Here is a 19,821-nt window from a genome sequence, read left to right on the forward strand (position 1 = left end):
AGGCAAATACCAAATTAAGTATACAACTAGACTTTTTCTTCAGGTTCTGAGACTATCCTAAAGATTTTTTTAGTAGCAGTGACATGATTAGAAACCATGCTTCAAAAAATTTAGGAACAGTGTATAAACTTTCAAGGGGGGAAAATCAGCAGGGAGGAGATTTCATAGGCTAGACCCTAGGCCAGAGAAGACAGGAACATAAACTAGAACATAAAAATTAGGAAGGGAGAAGTGATGCATTAGAAATATATTATTTACAGAGCCCAAATCAAGAAAATTAGGAAATTATTAGATAACAGAGGAACTAATCATGTTGACAGTTGAAGAAAAAGTACTTCCCAACCAACATGATGCTAATTACCCTTTAGTAAATAGAACTGTAAAGAAATGTGCATAAAATGAATAGGATGGAAGAAAAATACATGTTTAACGAATCATCTCAATAACTCAAATTAAAATAAGGAAAAACACTTCTTGGGTACCTGAAAGATCACTGCTTTCAATTCGCCGGAGATCTGAATCTGCCCAAAAGAGCTTGCCCAATCTGCTATCAAGGGCTAATGCAATTGGTTTACTTAAGCCACTGAAAAAGAGGACCTCCCGTTCTGTTCCATCCAAAGCAGCCCGTTCAATTTTGGGAGACCTTTCCTGAAGATTGGTAAAATACATATACCTGAAGAGAGAAGGAAACAGGTCAGCAAAGAAACCGTGCAAAATGAGAACATTCTTAAGATAAAAGGAGAATATTTTTAAATCTTGTTTTTAAAAGTTTTAAAATATATATTTTTAAGGCCATGGGATACCTTAATTACTTTCAGTAATAGTAACACAGGGTACATAAAAGTTCTTAGGGAGCTAATTTTCACGGATTAAAATGTAGTGATAGAGGTGCCTGGCTTGTTCAGTGGATAGATAACTCTTGATCCCATGGTTTCAAGTTCAAGCCCCACGCTGGATGTAAAGATTCTTAAAAATAAAATGAAGTAATAGACACAGGCATACTTATGCTTTTGGAATATTACAATATATAAATAAAATAAAAGAAATAAAAGAACAGTTAACCAGGAAGACCTGAACACCAAATTTTAAATTCCTTCTCCAATTAGTCTATTTCATAACTAAAACTAAGTCATACATGAATTATTTCTCATATTTAACTTCTAGAGCTCATCTCTTTCCTCTCTTCTGAAATAAGCTAGTTCCCCTGATGAATTCCTTATTCGTTCAGGTGCAAATGAGTCTAAACGTAAAGCTCTGTATTGAATGAAGAAAATGTATTGGTTCTTGTCATAAAGGAACTTACAGTAGAAAATATAACCTGAAAAACAATTGAGTGTAAGGTAGAGTACTAAAAATAACTAGAGAGGCACAGATAGAGGGCTGGATACTTGGGAGAGGGGAAAATCACACCTGGCTGGGGTCAGATAGATCAAGGAAAACTTCGTACAGGATGTTGAGGTTCCAATCGTCCTGAAGGTACAGTTAGAAATTAGAACTATAGCAACAGTGACTAAGGAAAGAAATTCTAGGCAGTAAAATCAGTAAAGAACACATGAGCTGAAAAGGAAGGCTGATGAGGGTCTCAGACACCAAGATATCTGAATGCAACTTCAGTAACATACCCCTTCTCCGGGTTCACCACAATGGCTCGAGGTCTGTCTTGCTCGCCTTTTAGTACCACTCCAATTGATCTCCCATCTAATCTTGTTACGTTAATGACATTGGTGGCCTCACAAGTCCAGTAAATGTAGCGGCTATAAATGTCAATGCTGAGGTCATAGGGTTGTATTTCTAGGTTCTGATTTGGAACTGAGCTCACAACCACAGTAAAGCCCTGGGGAAAGAAAAACACATACATACAGAAAATTAGACTCCAAGCCAAAGAGCCCTGAGGTGATCACTCACAATGCTTACACATATGTGGTTACAAACTTGAGAAGGAATGCTCAAGTCTCACCAGACATTCCTTACTAATACATTTTTTTATGGATAATGTGCCTCCTTGTTACCACGCATTTCAAATGTTCCCTTTGGTTACTATGACCTGGGGCAGAGGAGAGAGCGGAGGCCACATAAATTGTTCTAGGGACCTGACAGTGCATTGATTAGAGTGAGGAGGTGGCAGCTGTCTCAGCTAGAACCACTCCTCAGAAATACCACTAAAGCAGTGGTTCTTAACTTGGGGCACTTGGCATGGTATGGAGACATTCTGGACTGCTAGACCTATGGAGATGTAACTGGCATCTAGTGGATAGAGATCAGGGACGCTACTAAACAGCTTACAATGTACAGATCATCCCTCCACAACAAAGACCTATTTATACAGCCTAAAAAATGTCAACAGTGCTGAAGGGGAGAAATTGCTTACAGAGACAATAGCAATTAGGGCTACAAACCACACCTACCAGTCATGTCTTTCTCCAATCCTCAAACCACCGAAAAAAAAATTTTTTTAACAAAGTAGTTAGAGATGTTCAGTTCATCTGTTCTACCCAAATAAATGACACTTCCTTCACTTGGCAACTCTGTGGTAACATATTCCTTAATGAAGCTATCTCATTTATCTTCTGTCCTCGGCTGTATAATAACAGCAATAATGTAATTTCTATCTACTACTTAGCCTGTTCCTGTTAGCCCTGGCCTATGTAGTATAAGGTGCATCTGTAATACACCCCTATAACTGTACCCCCTCAACAACCCCTCAATAGCCCCTAAATACATTATCTCCTTGCTATTTTTTTCTGAAATAGTAGACATATCAAAAGTTAGTAATCCAATTTCCCCAAAGTTTGATACACTCAAAATCCATCATCACTGCTATAAGGAAGACTAATAATTATTTATGGCAATCCCAGTTTAAAACTGCTTAGCCACAGAAAGTCATGTAGTATGGAAAACAGCATGCAAACTGTGACTGGTGTGTAAGCATAGACAAGATTTGTTAATAGCATTTTCATCCCCATCCCACAGTCACCATATAATAGCCCCTCCATCTCATTAGGTTAGTGATAACATATCCTAGATGTTTTTAATTTTACTGATAAGTTTCCTATCCTCTGAACGTTTTAAAAATATTTAATAACAATAGAACTGTTATTTACTGCGTCCCCACCTACTATGTAACAGATAGTGGACTATGAGCTTTGCATAGTTTTCAGCTAAAAAGTTCATAAAAGGGGTTCCTGGGTAGCTCAGTCAGTTAAGCAGCCTACTCTTGCTTTCAGTTCAGGTCATGTTCATAGCCAGTTCCATACTCAGCAGGGAGTCTGCTTGAGAATTCTCTCTCTCAAATAAATAAATAAATCTTTAAAAAAGAAGTTCATAAGAATCCTAGTGAGTGACAGAGCTGAGATCAAAATCAAGGTCTATTTGATTTAAAAGCTTCTAACATTCCATGTAAATGGAGCCATAATGGAAAAAACTACAAAAACAGATATGAGTGGCAGTGACAAAGTCATTCCCAACATATGAGCGTAAATTTTCCTTGTATAATTTTTAAAAAATTTATTTATTTGAGAGAGAGAGAGAGCATGGGAGGGGAGAAGGTCAGGGGGAGAAGGTCAGAGGGAGAAGCTGACTCCCCGCAGAGTTGGGAGACCAATGTGGGACTCCATCACGGAACTCCGGGATCATGACCTGAGCCGGAGGAAGTTGACTACCCAACTGAGCCACCCAGGCACCTTCCTTGTACAAATTTTAATCCAATGGAATCATCAATTGTTTATTCAAAAATCATTAGGAAGGAAAAAAGCTGCTAGGTCCAGAATTCGAAGTCCCCCCCCCCCCTTCTCCTCTTTCCCTCTCTCTCTCTCTCTCACAGACACACACACACACACACACACACACACACACACATTCTCTTTCTCTCTCAAGAATTAAGTAAAACAGGATGGTTGGTTACTCCAACTACCAGGAAAAAAAAAAAAAAAACAGATTTTTAACTGAGCCCTGAATTACCTGGCTGCCATCTTCTTGTGCTTTTCGGATCATGTTTTGTCGTGAGTCAATCCAATAGAGTTGCTTGTCCAGTGGGTCATAGTCTATGGCCCGGACATTGCGAAGGCTGTGGATAGGAAGGATGATGTCAGGGCTCTGCTGCTCATCAATCACCATGCGGTTGATAGCACTCTTTTGACTGAAGAGCAGGAAAGTAGTTGGAGCTTAAAGAAGGACAAGAGCAAATTTGAAACACAATTACTCTAAGTCTTGTATCACCCAAGTGTTTGATTAACTTGTTGCGTGTATTTCATACAAAACAAACACAGATGCTAAGGAAGTAGGGCTGAGAACAAAACCCTTTGGAATGTTCCCAAAAACTCTCCTCAAGGTGACACTAATCAGCACTATGCAACCAAACCAGTTATAAATTTATTCAGTGACACGCTGCTAGCCCATTTTGTTCCATCTTGTCCACAGTGGTATAAAAGGAGACTCAATTTCAAGAAGCATTTGATAATGATATCAAAATTCTCCTTGTCCACCAAATGAATAATCCTACACTTCCGTAACCTATTCTTGTGGGAGGCAGGAACATAGCTTCCATAGGTCAAAGCAAAAGCTTCAAGACTGGTTTTAGTCTCAGCTGTCTTACTATCTAGTCACTTGATCATAAGTAAGTCAATGAACCTCTTTAGGTCAAAGTTTGTTCAACTCTAAAATAAGGTTATAATGATCTCATCCTGCTCATTAAGTTGCTCTAAGAATTTTACAACATATATAAAGATACTTTAAAAATTGTAATGCATTATGTCAATTATACCTCAATGAAAAATTATATAAATGTAGAGTAAAATAACTATTGCTCATTATTATCGAGCAGTAGCAGTAATAAAGTTGGTATTAACAGAAATTAAACAAACCCTCATGGACTACAGATACAGGTTTTATTTTGCATTGTGTATATATGATAACTGTAAGGACAGAGAGCCAGTAAAAATCTCTCTCTCCTCCCCTTTCCATCCTTCCTTCTCGTTTTCTCTCACACATACACACAGACACACACAGAACTAGTAAAAACAAATGCGTTATACTCATTAGCTCCGATCCTCATTAAAAAAAAACCTTGTATTTATATTTTTACTAAAAAATATTCTGTTCTGATGCTAAGATGATATCCTAAACTTGTGAAATGGGGAAATGCAACACAGACTAAATTTCCCTTTCCTGGGGAGTAAGCCACTGATTACTACTATGTAATTATCTTTAATGCAGGCAAATATCTAGAAAACAACAGCACTTGACAGTGCTTCCGACAACTTCAAAGTCTACTAGCATTTTGAACATCTTCATTAAAACATAATATATAAAAATTCCATAATTACACTCTATTCTCTTGGTATCCAGTCATCACCTAAATCCAGTAGAATTTTGTCCTTCTCATGGATACAAACATAAATGGGCGATCCAGAACTCCTTGCTTTATTTCTTCCTAAGCCCCATTCTTCACAACTCCATTATGTGTCCTTCCCTGGTTTACTTTACATTTATACCCAAATGTACATTGGCTTCAATCCCAAAGAAACTCACTGGTATTCATAAAGAAACTTGGTACTCACAACACTGAATTTTTTTTTTATTTTTTAAGTGAAGCATCATTGACACACAATGTTACATTCACAACATAGAAATCCTGCTTTATATAAGTACTTCACTGGCTAAAAGCCCATATCCAGCTTAGAAGATCAGAAAGTATTCCAATGATTCCAGTGGAATCCTTCATTATCTGGAGTTGACTCCATCCATCACATACTGACTTACAACTTTTAGCAGTTTTAGTAGAACCCATGCCTTAAGTAGTAAGAATACATGTCACAACAGAGTAGCTATCTTTTTTTTTTTTTTAAAGAATTATTTTTTTGGAAGTATTACTTTCTTGTAAGTCAAGAAAAAAAGGGGAGGGGCTCTAAACAGTAAATTTCTAACAGAATAATCACCACTTACACTAAGACATACAATGAAGCTTAGACTAAAGAGTTTTAGTTGCCAACTTCTCCTGCCTGGAAAACAATTAATCAAAATTTTATTTGGCTCCTACTGTTTTACTGGGCTTTTTGGTTTTTGGGAGGTTTGAGTCAGTTTTAACCTTCAATTAGATTCCATAGTTTGGTGTTCTAGAAATGTAGAATAAGATAAAGCCAAATATGGCTCCAAAGAAATGCTTGTTTTTTTTTTTTGTTTTGTTTTTCAAGATTTTATTTATTTGACAGAGAGAGAGCATGCATAAGTAGGGGGCAGAGGGAGAGGGAAAAGCAGGCAGAGGGAGAGGGGGAGCAGCAGGCAGAGGGAGAGGAAAAAGCAGGCTCCTTGCTCTGTGTGTGGCCTGATGCAGGGCTCAATCCCAGGACACTGGGATCATTACCTGAGCCAAGGGCAGATGGTTAACAGACTTAGCCACCCAGGTCCCCTAAATGCTTGTTTCAAGAAGTCTGTGGATGGCATTAACAACATTAGTTGGCTCAGTATTTCTAAGAGGAAGCTAATGTTCTGACTTACTTCAATGAAGACTTGATTCAGTCATTCAGTGCTTAAAGTAAAAAAGAATATGCAATTTTATAAATCTAAATCCATCTTAATTTATGTAACCTCTAACCCAATTAACTTCTGCAAATTGGTACTTTAAAAATTGTCATCCAGGCTGAGTCTTGCATTTCCACAATGAAGACAGCTACAAAAGTTGAAAGATGAGGTGTTATATAGGAGGGAGGTTTTCAGCTCTCTTCTGAAGGTACAACTGTTCACCTGCAGCTTAAAGGGAGGCGACGCTCTTGTGTAAGACCTTCATAAACTACAAGGCCAAGTCCATTGCATGTGATGGGCCATTTGTGGACTATGCCAAGGGCACTGAGTATGGACCAACATCCAGTTCACATGTCATTAACCAAGCCATGCACCTTTGGGCATGGCTGCCTGAAGCAAACACCTTTCCCTAATTTGCACAAAGGTGCCACAGAGACCTGGCACCTTGGTAATGAACAAGGGATTCCACAATTTGGCTTCCTGTTTCCTCTGTGACTTAATCTCTTTACTCACTGGCCTCCTAGGTGTTCCTCTGATATGCCATTCTCCCTCCTTAGGCCTTCCCATTTGCTATCCCCTTTACTTAATAGGTCTTCTCCCAGCTATCCACCTCGCTCATTTCCTTACCTCTCTCAGTTCTTGACATAATGTCACTTTATCAGTAACGATTTCTCTGATCATCATATTTAATGTTGCAATCTTCCTCACCCTTTCTTGCTCTTAATACTTCTCCATAACATTTATCTCCTAACCCGTGATATAATTTTACTTATTGGGTTCAATCTCTGTTCCACTAAAATAGAAGATCCATGAGGGTAGAGAGTGATGTCTATTTCATCCACTGCTACATTTTCCACTGGCTCAAATGATGCCCATTATGTAGCAGACATTCAATAAATATTCATTGAAAGAATAAAGGAATAAACACATAAAGAAATATACATTAGATGACAATAACTATGGAAAGCCCTGTAGCCATAATTCTGAAGGTAAAAGAATAAAATTGTTCTAGAAAATTGGGAAGGAAAAGAAACAAACATTTATTTATTTAGGACCTCCAACATATCACTCATCATTCTAGATGTTAATCCCCAAAATTATCACCTCCATTTTTAGGTAAGCAAACTCAGAAATGTTAAGCTTTACCCCAAGGTCACATAGCTGTTGAATTAAAGAGCACATGTATTTTTCCAAGTCCTGTCTGTACTGCTTCTTCATCCTTTTATTTAACAATGATTTCTTGAATCATTACTATTTACCAAGCACTGTTGTAGGCACCTAAGATATATCAGTGAAAACACAAAACAAAACAAAAAATGCTGCTTCAAGGAGTTTATATTCCAGTAGACAAAAGCAATTAACATAATAAAGAAGTTATAGTATATAAATATTAGAGTATATAAATTGTATAGGATATAAAAGAGTGGTAAGTGTTACAGAAAAAAGAAAAAGTACAGGTAAAGAACACTGGCAATGCTAGAAAGGATGAAAAGATGATTTGGTTTAAATAAGGTAGACCAGGTCTCACTGTGTAGGTCACAATTAAGCAAAGACTTGGAGGTGAAGTATATCCATGAAAATATTTGCAGGAAAAACATTTCAAAGAGCAAGAAGCAGTACAACAGTCCTAAGGCAGAAGTAACTGGCATATCTGAAAGTAACAAAAAGGCTAGTGTGGTTGTCACGAGGAGAACAAGGGAGAAAAGAGTAGAAGCTGAGGTTAGATAAGCAAAAGGGGAGGGACGCAAAGTGTAGGGTATGGAACATGTAGGAACCTGTAGGCCGTTATAAGAAGTAGGTTTTTACTTAGTGTGAAATGGGGAGCCATTGCAAGGCTTTGAGCAGAGAAACAACACAATTTGATTTCACTTTTGAAACACAGGTCAGGGGTGCAGGTCAGGGGTGGCTTGGTTAAGCGTCTGCCTTCGGCTCAGGTCATGATCCCAGGATCCTAGGACTGAACCCTGCATCAGGTTCCTTGCTCAGCAGGTCTCCCTCTCCCTCTGCTCCTTCCCACTGTCTATTTTCTCACTTTCTCAAATAAATAAATAAAATCTTAAAAAAGAAAGAAACACAGGTCAAGGAATAAATCACACACAATGCTGGAAAACATTCTGATGGCAAGTACTTTGTGTTAAAATTCTCTCATAATCTTTCTTGGAATCTAATATATCTCTACACACACATTAAATAGTACTCATTATAGAAAGAGCACACAACAGAAAGCCTCGTGAAACACTAAAGATCTATCACCAAAAGGTAACCAAAGAGAGACGGATATTAGGGACTCCCAGCACTGATTTCTCATGGCCTTCACTCACCAACTATTATGCACAGATATAAGCAGCTAAAATAATGATCTCAAAAAGTCTTTCCATATTCCCCTTGTCTCCATCCTCCATCAGTCATTACCTCTATTTTCTCCTTCCATTCAAAGTCAAACTTCTTGAAAAAGATACTACCTCCCTTTCCCTTTCTCCTTTCACTTTTTGACCAACTCTAATCTTTCACCACTACTTCACTGCCATTACTCTCTTTAGAGTTACTAATAACCACCTTATTAAAAAATCCAGTAGATTAGGCTTCACCTAACTCAACCTCTCAGCAGCATTCAACAGTTCTTTTTGGGAGTAATCCTATTTCTGGTGCCTGCTTTTCCTTCTACCTCTTTGGCTGTGCTTTCTTTCCTCAAAGTTCCTTAGGTTACCAGATCCTTTCCTGTCTCTACACCCGGAGTTGGCAAACCATGGCTCACAGCTATATCTTGGCCTGCTGCCTTTTTTGGAACAAAGCTTATCAGAATTCAGACATAATTTAGAAATATCTTGATAATGGCTGCTTTCATGCTACAGTGGACAGAGTTGAACAGATGATTCACAAAGCCTAAATATTTACTCTCTGGCCCTTTACAGCAAGTTTGCGGACCCCAGCTCTAAACTTTCTCCCCTAAGTAATCTTACCCATTTTAAATACATGCTAGCAATTCCAAAAACTATTATCTCCACCCTCATGTCTCCCCTCTTCTATTCAACTATATAATTAATGTATCTATTTCAATGTCCCATAGGAAAATCAATACAAACATGCCAAAAACTGAACTTTTTAATTAGTCTTCCTCTCTAGTCTTCTAATCTCCTATCAACTTAACTATTCAAACCAAAAATTTAAGTCATCCTTGCTCCCTCCATCCTCTTCTTCCTCACATCCAACCCATTAACAAGTTCTGTTCACTCTAGCTTCAGAACAGACCTTTAATCTGCAGCTTCTCTCCATCACCACCGTTACCATCCCAAGCAAATCTACCTGATTACCACACCAGTCTAGTTCACTTCCCAGCTACCATGCCTTTTCTCTTCAAATACAATTAAATCATGTTGTATCTTAATTTTCACAGCAACCTTACACAGTAGTTATTATTATTCCCATTTACAAATGGGAAATTTAAGGCTTAAAAAATTCATGGCTTGGGGCACTTGGATGGCTCAGTTGGTTAAGTATCTGCCTTCAGCTCAGGGTCCTGGGATGGAGCCCTGCCTCAGGCTCCTGCTCAGCAGGGAGTCTGCTTCTCTCTCTCAGCCCAGCCCTAACACTGCACACATAAAAAAAATTTGTGTGACTTGCTTTAGTAGAACACAAAACTAATACATAGCAAAGACTCCAAATCAGGGGCGCCTGGGTGGCTCAGTGGGTTAAAGCCTCTGCCTTCGGCTCAGGTCATGATCCCAGGGTCCTGGGATCGAGCCCCGCATCGGGCTCTCTGCTCGGCAGGGAGCCTGCTTCCTCCTCTCTCTCTGCCTACTTGTGATCTCTCTCTGTCAAATAAATAAATAAAAGTTAAAAAAAAAAAAAAAAAAAGACTCCAAATCATTGAACATAAATTTATAGTCTTCCTTTTTCACACCCAAAGCCTTGTGTCAGAACACACTAAATCCTTTCCTATGTGACTTCTTATACTTCCAGGCACAAAATAATTTCAATAGTTAATTGAATAGTTAATAGTTATTTTATATCATGCTATTATTTGTTACTTTATCTACTATAATTATATAATATATGTTATATTTAAATATTTATATATTTATATGATATATATTTTTACTTTGTTATATATAATGTTTTCTGTATATTTATATGTTGTTATATATTACTAATGGAATAATTAATAGTTAATCTAATATCCTATAGCAGTTCTGTTACCACTTACCCTAGTGAACCATTTTCTACAATTCTCTGCCATGAATTTACTCTTTCTGATTGAATTCTCTATTTCTTTATCATATCTACCACTTACTTCTTGTCTATCCATCAAGACATGGGCAGCACATATACTTGAGTCAGAAACCAGGTTTCCCTAAGCCAAAAATGTTTATTACACACTGTGTTTTGCTGTTCTTAGCAAAGTGTGTGTGTGATTATGTGTGCTTAATATGTAATATGTAATATTATTGCTAATGTTTATATATCAGAAGATACTGCAGCCAAAAAAAAATATGGATTCGTGACTGGATGAGGAGATCTGGTCATCTGGTCATCAACTGGAATTGAACACCCACTACGTTCACAGCATGTGCTAATTCCCATATATTTACATCTGTTTCATACCAGGCTAAATTTACTCATATGCATTTTCCACGGACTCTTACACACTTAAATTTTTTACCTTTAGTCTATTTTATGAACTTCAAAGGACAAGGAGGTTGTATTTTGAAGATTCTCCTTGTTGTACTGTTTTTACTGCTCTTCCTTTATAAAAATGAATGAATATAAATTATGTAGAGTAATGCATGTGTGACTATCTTTCTCAATGAAGCTATGCAATTGTGCACTAAATATTTAATGCTCAAAAGTAACAGCAATTAGATATCCTCAAATAGTAAGTTACAAAAACTTGCATTTTACCATCTTTAGTCTTTCTCTTTTGTTAAACAATCAACTCTGGACTTCAACTACTTTTTACTCTAGAAAAAACATGAACGACACAGTGTTTTCAAAATCCTCCTTTCTCCTTGAATTCTAGTTTGCTTTACGGGGAAACACAGCTTACCACTACAAGTCCTATTGTCAGCGTTGAGAGAGTAGTGGGCAGGGCATCCACAAACAAAACCTCCAACTGGCACAGCTAAGCAGAGGTGGGAGCAGTGCCCATTGCTGGAAGCACACTCGTTCCACCCTGCCTGGCGAGAGGAGTGAAAGACGAGGATGTCCATCACATAATCCAAATGGCCCTGAATGATGGTGCGGTTTTGGCCACTGGTTTTGTTGGCACGTTCAATGCTGCGTCGGCTCCAGTCCGTCCAGTAGATGTAATCTTGGTACTGAGTTAAGCCAAAAGGATGAGGCAAGTCATCTGCTATAACTTCACGGTTAAGTCCTATTTTCAGAAAGGCAGCAGACAGGGGAGAAGCAGAGGTATGAAACGTGAGAGTGTAAGTCTTATTGGTCAAAAAAAAAAGGGCTGTAATAACATATAAAATATAACCTCTGTAAGCAATTTATTTTTTTTAAATATTTTTTTAAAATATGTTATTTATTTATTTGACAGAGATCACAAGTAGGCAGAGAGGCAGGCAGAGAGAGAGGAAGGGAAGCAGGCTCCCTGCTGTGAGCAGAGAGCCCAATGCGGGGCTTGATCCCAGAACCTGGGATCACGACCTGAGCCAAAGGCAGAGGCTTTAACCCACTGAGCCACCCAGGCACCCTGACATTTGTAAGCAATTTAAAATAGGATTTTATTTATCTCAATTTATTTAAAAGCAATTATAAAACCAGACCGGGCCACTGAAATCAATCCATCTGCAGTCGGACCCCATGCCTCAAACTTATATTCTTGCTATAAATCAATGAGTTTGTTTAAACTCCTACAAATGGTCTGTTTTGACTGCAGTCTTATTTTCTCTCCATAGTGGTCTATAAGTTGAACTTTTCTTCTTCCTTCAATAAAAAGATGGAAATGAATATACTGTATTTTACTAGTACAAAAAGTCACTTCAGGAATATCTAGGGAGTTCTATATTCCATTACAAGCCCAACAATAATGAAATTTCCACAAAATAAAGGGATGTGAACCCAAGTACCTGGCCCACTATTAATAATAATAAACAGGATACAATGCCAGAGAGAGGAAGAATCTAGACATTCATATGAAGTTCTATTAATAGTACCTAACCAATGGTAAAAAGCAGCCACAGATTTCTGCATAGGAAGAATAACATACGATCTGTCTGAATAAAAAGAAGTAAAGCTTACCAAGCATATTTGAAGATTCTATTAAGTTGGTGTCCAAGTCTGTCCAATAAAGCCTCCTTTTAGCATAATCAATAGTTAGGCCATTTGCCCGGCCCACATTTGGAACTAATGTAGTACGTTCACTTCCATCCATGGCAGCTCGGTCTATCTTAGGTTTTCCACCCCATTCAGTCCAATACATAAATCTAAATCCAAAACAATAGATATTTAACAATTCACTTTTGGTTATTTGGGAGAAAGGGCCATATTTGCACACAGTAACTAAATAAGGAAAATACGCATTCAATCAAAGAATTTGATAAAACAAAATCATGGTTACAATTTTTTCAATTATTTTGGCAACCTCAACTAAATATTTTTTCTCATATCCTAAAAAGGAAGTGAGTCAGCTTTCTTTTAGTCTTTCCAATGAATTTGTTCCATCCAAAACCCAGAAACTGAAAATAAACCAATGATTTCCTTACTGCAGCTTTTGCATTTATAAAACTAATATTCAAGAAGATACTAATAAATTAAAGCTCTGGTCTCAGAATCTGATTCACTTCTTTTTTTTTTTTTTTTAAGATTTTATTTATTTATTTGACAGACAGAGATCACAAGCAGGCAGAGAGGCAGGCAGAGAGAGAGGAGGAAGCAGGCTCCCCGCTGAGCAGAGAGCCCGATGCGGAGCTCGATCCCAGGACCCTGGGATCATGACCTGAGCCGAAGGCAGAGGCTTTAACCCACTGAGCCACCCAGGCGCCCCGTCAGAATCTGATTCACTTCTAAATAAAGTATTTTTATCTCTTTTTATATATTTCTGAACAGAAGTAATTTGAGTTTTAAATTTTTAGACTTGTTTTTCGACTTACATAATCAACTCTCCCCAAAAACAAGTTGCAGTAGTACACCGGAGGTAAAAATTAATAGTCTTTAAATGAAATTAAAAAGCAAAGTTTGAAATGTATTTGGTCACGCAGTACAAAGGAAAATACTATAGATGTAAGAGCAATGAGTGACCTTCTATTGCGTCAGGTGGGCAGTGACACTACTACTATAATCCCTGTGAAATTTTAGAACATTCTCTTGCTTTTATTTTATTTTGTCAAGTTTTTCACATTGACCTTACAGTATAGACTTTTTACAGATGTAAAGAGGCTAAAGCTATAAAAGAAATGTGAATGATCTAATTTCTTCAACTCAGTCACGTGGCAGAGCAAGAACTAGAACCTAATGCTTAGCTAAATGCTTTTTCAAGTAAACTGGTAAGGTGCTAGTTCTGAGACATTCTGAACACTGGGACTAGGAAAGCACATACCAACTCTCAGCAAATACCTGAAGACACACATTCACTTCTCAGCCTGTCAGCTGATGGCTGACTTGATAGCAACGCATGAACATGCCTTTCTGAAAATTAAAGTTAGTCCTGGGCTTTGTTTGTATTTGCACTTGTCAGCTGACAGGCACATGCACACAAGAAGGAAGGAGGAACAACTGAGAGAGAAATGTCATGGTTGCCAGCAGCCACGTAAACTAGAGTCCTTAGTCCCAGCTATTAAATCTATCTGTCTGGTAACTAATGCTTAGAGTAAAGATCCCCATAATCCAATCACAACATGTCAGCACACACAACTACTTTGCTATGGCCTTCTAACCAGATGGTAATGAGCTAATAACACGATTAATGTTATTTCAAGGAAACTACGCTTGTATGTTCACATTGTTAACTTCTGCTTTTAAAAGTGGAATTACTGGGATGCCTGGGTGGCCCAGTCAGTTAAACGTCTACCTCAAGCTCAGGTCATGATCCCAGGGTCCTGGGATCGAGCCCTACATCAGACTCCTTGCTCAGCAGGGAGTCTGCTGCTCTCCCTGCCTGCCGTTCCCCCTGCTTGTGTGCGTTCACGTGCACATGCTCTCTCGGACAAATAAATAAAATCTTTAAAATAAATAAAATACATAAATGTGGAATTATTCTTCAAATTCCAGATTTCTTAGCTGTTGGCTTTTTTAAACTTGCTAAATCACTTAAGAGGATCACCTATCCTTGAAAAATATATCATATTGTAAATAAAAAACTTACCATTAATTGAAAAGTTTACTATTTAATATCAAAGTTCTCTAAGCTTATAACAATGATCAAACTAATTGACCATTTTGAATTAATGACTATTCTAAAATGGAGCTTTTTAAAATGCAACTATTTCTTAGTATATGGCCTTATTTCAGTGGGTTTTGGAATTTGGTTTAACTTGAGAGCGGGAGTAAGTGAATGCAAAGTTGATACCTTCAAAAAGGTTGTTTATTAGCATGTAAGTATGATTGGTACTATTTATTTATTTATTTATTTATTTATTAGAGATTTTATTTATTTATTTGACAGAGAGAGATCACAAGCAGGCAGAGAGGCAGGCAGCGAGAGAGGAGGAAGCAGGCTCCCTGCTGAGCAGAGAGTCCGATGCGGAGCTCGATCCCAGGACCCTGAGATCACGACCCGAGCCGAAGGCAGCGGCCCAACCCACTGAGCCACCCAGGCGCCCCTGATTGATAATATTTAAATACTAATCCATTTCACTACTCTTTCTCTACCTAATGTTAATAATGACAAGTGCAAAATCTAGTGAGTAATTTATTCTAAATCAGTGAAATCTCCACTAATGGATCTTAAAGATTTTATTTATTTGAGAGAGAGAGAGAAAGCGAGTGCAAGTACAAGCAGTGGGAAAGGGAGAGAGTGAATCTCAAGCAGACTCCATTCTGAACGCAGAGCCAAAACCAGGGCTCTGTGTTCAATCTAAAGACCCTGAGATTACAACCTGAGCCAAAAATCAAGAGCTGGATGTTACCTGACTCAGCCACCCAGGCACCCCTTAACTAAAGGGTTTTAAAATAAAGCCAACCTGTGGTTTAGTTATTAGATTCCTAATCAGCATTACTTAAGACATCAAAAATACAATCCATAGTTGGGCTATGTGCAACATAGTTGCAAAGAATGCATACATAAAATCTGTTTACCCTTCAGCAGGGTCCAATGCAAGAGCTCTGGGGCTATCTAAGTCTTTCCACACCAAAACCTGTCGGTGCTGCCCATCCAACTTTGACACTTCAATTCGATTTGTTCCTGTGTCTGCCCAGTACAAGTTCTTCCCAAGCCAGTCTACTGCCATGCCTTCTGGATAATCTAAGCCGAATTCTACCACGTGTTCCAGTGCACTGCCATTCATAAAGGCTCTGCTGATGGTCTGCAAAAATAAGATTAACAACAAAGTCACATGGCTTAAGTACAAAACACCATCCAGAAAGAATGTTTGTTTTGGTTTTTGTTGGGTGGGAGGATCCAGAAGAGCCAGAGGCATAGTTTCTTAATATAATTCACATATTTTACAAGAACAGAAAAAACCTGATGTCAACCTCTAACAAATGCAACTGTGACCTCAAGTTTTACTATCAAGCCAGGGAGAAAATTTTATAATTCTTAAGGACCAAAAATTTATTCTAGTAAGACAGCAGAATGACTTTGCTTTTAAAATCTATTAGTAATCAAGTAAAAAGATAAGACCAGAATGTTGTAGACTCATAACTGGTAGTCAGCTTCCTGAGGGTTCTTGAGAGTATGTCATGTCATTGTGTCCATCTGAAAAAATCTCAGCAATCTTATATAAGATGTATTAACCATTATCACATTATTATCACATTATTACCACTGTAATTCTGAATCCCCCCCAAACTCAAAAGCATACTTCAAGTTATTAATAATAGCTGCTACTTCTCGACAAGCACTACCGTAAGTACTTTGTATACATATTTTTCTCATTTTACCCTCAAAATGGCCCTGCGAGATAGGCATTATCTCTATTTTCAAGATGAGGAAACGTAGAAGGCCATACAATACAAGCCAAATGTATTTATTTACTTCATTCATTCACTCAATTAATAGATTTTACTGAATGCCATTAGATTTCAATTCTGGCTCCAATACCCCATGATTTTTGCATATTAGACAAATTTTATATAAGTTATCTGAAATAAGCCCAGGACTATCTAGAAGAAGCAAAAGCTATTCTCCAGATTTTCTGGTCAGGAGCTCTTCCTTCTTACTAAGTATGCTTTTCAATACTTATTTTAGGAAAAAGAAAATAAAGGTATATTTATATATAGTAACTCATAATTGGAGTTTTCTACCTGAGACAGACTACCAAATTTTATTTAAAATAAATTAAGAGTCAAGCTTCTATAAGCCATTTATATAACTGCTTACTCTTTATCTATAGAAAATGTCACTCATTATCCTCAAATGGAACAAAACAGAAGTCAAGCAAAGCATCTTATATTTAAAAAAAAAAGACAATTAAAACTGAATGAACCTTGGCCTTGACTTCTTTTAAAAAGTTAAGGGCTTTGGTTGCATTCTGCCTACTAAGCAATGAGAGAGAGGGATCATAGCACGAAGACTCAGACATTTTAAAGCTCTTCCTCCTTGTCTTCAGTTTTAACATTCCAATTCTTTTGACTAACCTTGAGTGATATATCTGTCCAGTAAATGCGGTTGTCTGTTACATCAAAATCCAAAGCAGAAGCTTCTTTGACACCAGTAAGAGGAATAGCCACATTATTGTTGTTAGTTTCCAAAGAAATTCGCCTGATATCTGCTCTCCGTGAAAACAAAAGGAAAGCCTCTGGGACAATGCAGGTCTTCATGTCACTGATGAGTTCAAAGCCAATGGGGCAGGCACAGCGGAGGCCCTGAGGCCTATAGAGGCAAAGATGGCTACATCCCCCATTTTCCTCAGCGCAGGGGTTGGAACCTAAAAGATGTATTAATTATAAAGGGGCACAGAAGGACAAATACATTGACACAATCAACATATTTTCACTTGAAAATGACTGGGCATGTGGATCACAAAGACATGATTTATATCTGCTCCCAAATATACTTTCAATTCTAATCTCATAAATAAACACTATGAAGATTAACAGGGAATAAAAGGCCAGTGCAGTTGCACAGGCTTATAGTCCCACCTACTAAGGAGGCTGAGGCAGTAGGAACACTTGACCCCAGGAGTTGGGCTGTAGTGCATGCACTATGCTAGTCTGCTGTCCACATTAAGTTAGCATCAATATGGTGACCTCCTAAGAGCAGGGTCCCACCACACAGCTTAAGGACTGGGCACTGGCCCAAGTCAGAAATGGGCTTATGTACTATATTTTGAGTACTAAGTCTACATTTAAAAGGCCTATTCCTGCTTAAAAAAGAACAGATGATTTCTATATTCCAAAAAACATCACCAATTTACAGTGCTGCTTAACTCTGTATTTTTCTCATTCCTGGTTTTCATCTCTGAGAGAATTTTGGAATTACTTAATATCTGTATTTTTCTCATTCCTGGTTTTCATCTCTAAGAGAATTTTGGAATTACTTACCAATGATTCGATGAACATTTGTGGCCTTTAGGCCCATGAGGTCAGGAAGCTGGTCGATGATGATTTCTCTCTCTGCACTTCGTTTGTGTACTCTTTCAATGCTACGCCTCTGCCAGTCAGTCCAGTAAACATAGTCACCCAACAAGGTAAACCCAAATATGTGAGGAATTTTGTCTTCTACTAGTACTCTTCTCCCAGTGCCATCAGTATTCATAACCTTCAAATTTAAGTTTAAAGACAAGAACTAAAGATGTGTACTTATTCTTCAAATGTATACAAAAATAACAAATCCAACTGCTTGCTGTATCAACACTGAAAAGTGTCATCTTGGTCATTCCTATTACAATGCCTTCTTTCACAAAAGGACAACATGCTAATTTAATAAGAATGATTTCAAATACTCAGTGTAAGCTCATATTTTATCTCTATTTCTCCAATCTCTTATTACCCTTCCTTCTACAAATTCTGACAATATTAGCTTAGTATGTATCTCTTCCATTAAGTAACTATGTAAAAATTAAAAATAAAATACAATTACCTTAAATTTGCTTGTACATTTGTTTTTATAATGTACCTTTGTATACATTACTTTATTACATATTTTGTTCTATAACATCTTATTTTTCCTGAGAGTTTTATCTTTTTACTCTGCAGGAAACTCAAATTCATATAAGATCACACAGCTTGGAAACATAGTATATTTTTTAGGACTCCTTCCGCTTACTATACTGCTGTTTTTGATCACTGTTTTTTGTTTAAAGTTTTTTTGAAAGTCCACAGATAAAAGGGCTCTCAATACATCTCTCAGTCTCCTCAGATTATAACTGTAATGCACCCGGAATTTATAAATCTCTGGAACTAAGTTTCAAGTAACTAGCATGTACCTACTCTTTCCAACTACCCTAGGTAGCAATATTATTAAATTCATTCTGACACTCTCATTATAAAGGTCAACAATTTCCCTAAAAGTGGCAAAGGCATCTTTTCTGTCCCTGACATTCTAGCACCATGTACTAATCTTCGGTTCTAAAAGATGGAGCAAGTCTTCTAAAGCATCAACTAGCTAGTCCCCAGCTGAGACCACTTCTACCATTAAAGTGGCCTGTGTGCCAGGCAAACTAGCTTTCAGAAATGTTATTCTGGTACTAAAAACAAGTACATGCAAGAAATTTCTGCATCCCCCTCCTAAAAATAGTATCCCAATCTTTTACGCAAGTATGAATTTTTTTTTCCATAAAATCAGTAGGAAATAATCCCTGTAAGTCAATACCGTGACTGCCTAAATGGAATGACAACCAGATGTTATCTTTATCTCTCCTCTTTAAAATTTTAAAATTCTTGCTGACCTTCCAAGAAGAGCCCAACCTTGGAAACAAAGTACTTAAAAACTGAGTGAGCAAAATTGTGCTATATCCTTATATTTTCACTTGTATGTATAAATAAATATTTCAGTTATACCTGATAGAAGAGATTATATTAAATGAATGTTTATCTGTTCATATCAAATACAAGAGGACTTCTATTAAGCCAGCTGTAAAAATCTGTATTTAAACAGAATGTTTTCTATAAGAAAAAATATAGTTTAAAAGAATTAATAAACACTAATCCAATTCCTACATTAAATACTGTTTAAAATTAATAATTTCTCCTTGAGACATG

At 37.4% G+C, this 19,821-nt stretch overlaps 1 protein-coding gene across 2 annotated transcripts in view; it reads right to left on the minus strand.

Moving 5' to 3' along the window:
* LRP6 (LDL receptor related protein 6) overlaps positions 1-19,821 on the minus strand; it is a 171,972-nt gene that overhangs the window by 41,863 nt on the left and 110,288 nt on the right. For both annotated transcript variants that reach the window (XM_082741051.1, XM_082741050.1), the window contains exons 8-15: positions 18,163-18,379; positions 17,257-17,546; positions 15,757-15,983; positions 12,763-12,947; positions 11,561-11,887; positions 3,958-4,160; positions 1,623-1,834; positions 483-673 (exon numbers count right to left, since the gene is read on the minus strand). In XM_082741051.1, coding sequence (XP_082597177.1) covers positions 483-673; positions 1,623-1,834; positions 3,958-4,160; positions 11,561-11,887; positions 12,763-12,947; positions 15,757-15,983; positions 17,257-17,546; positions 18,163-18,379 — 1,852 coding nt within the window. The remainder of the gene's footprint in view (positions 1-482; positions 674-1,622; positions 1,835-3,957; positions 4,161-11,560; positions 11,888-12,762; positions 12,948-15,756; positions 15,984-17,256; positions 17,547-18,162; positions 18,380-19,821) is intronic.

Source organism: Mustela nivalis, assembly GCF_964662115.1.
Source record: "Mustela nivalis genome assembly, chromosome: 7".
Lineage (NCBI taxonomy): Eukaryota > Metazoa > Chordata > Mammalia > Carnivora > Mustelidae > Mustela > Mustela nivalis.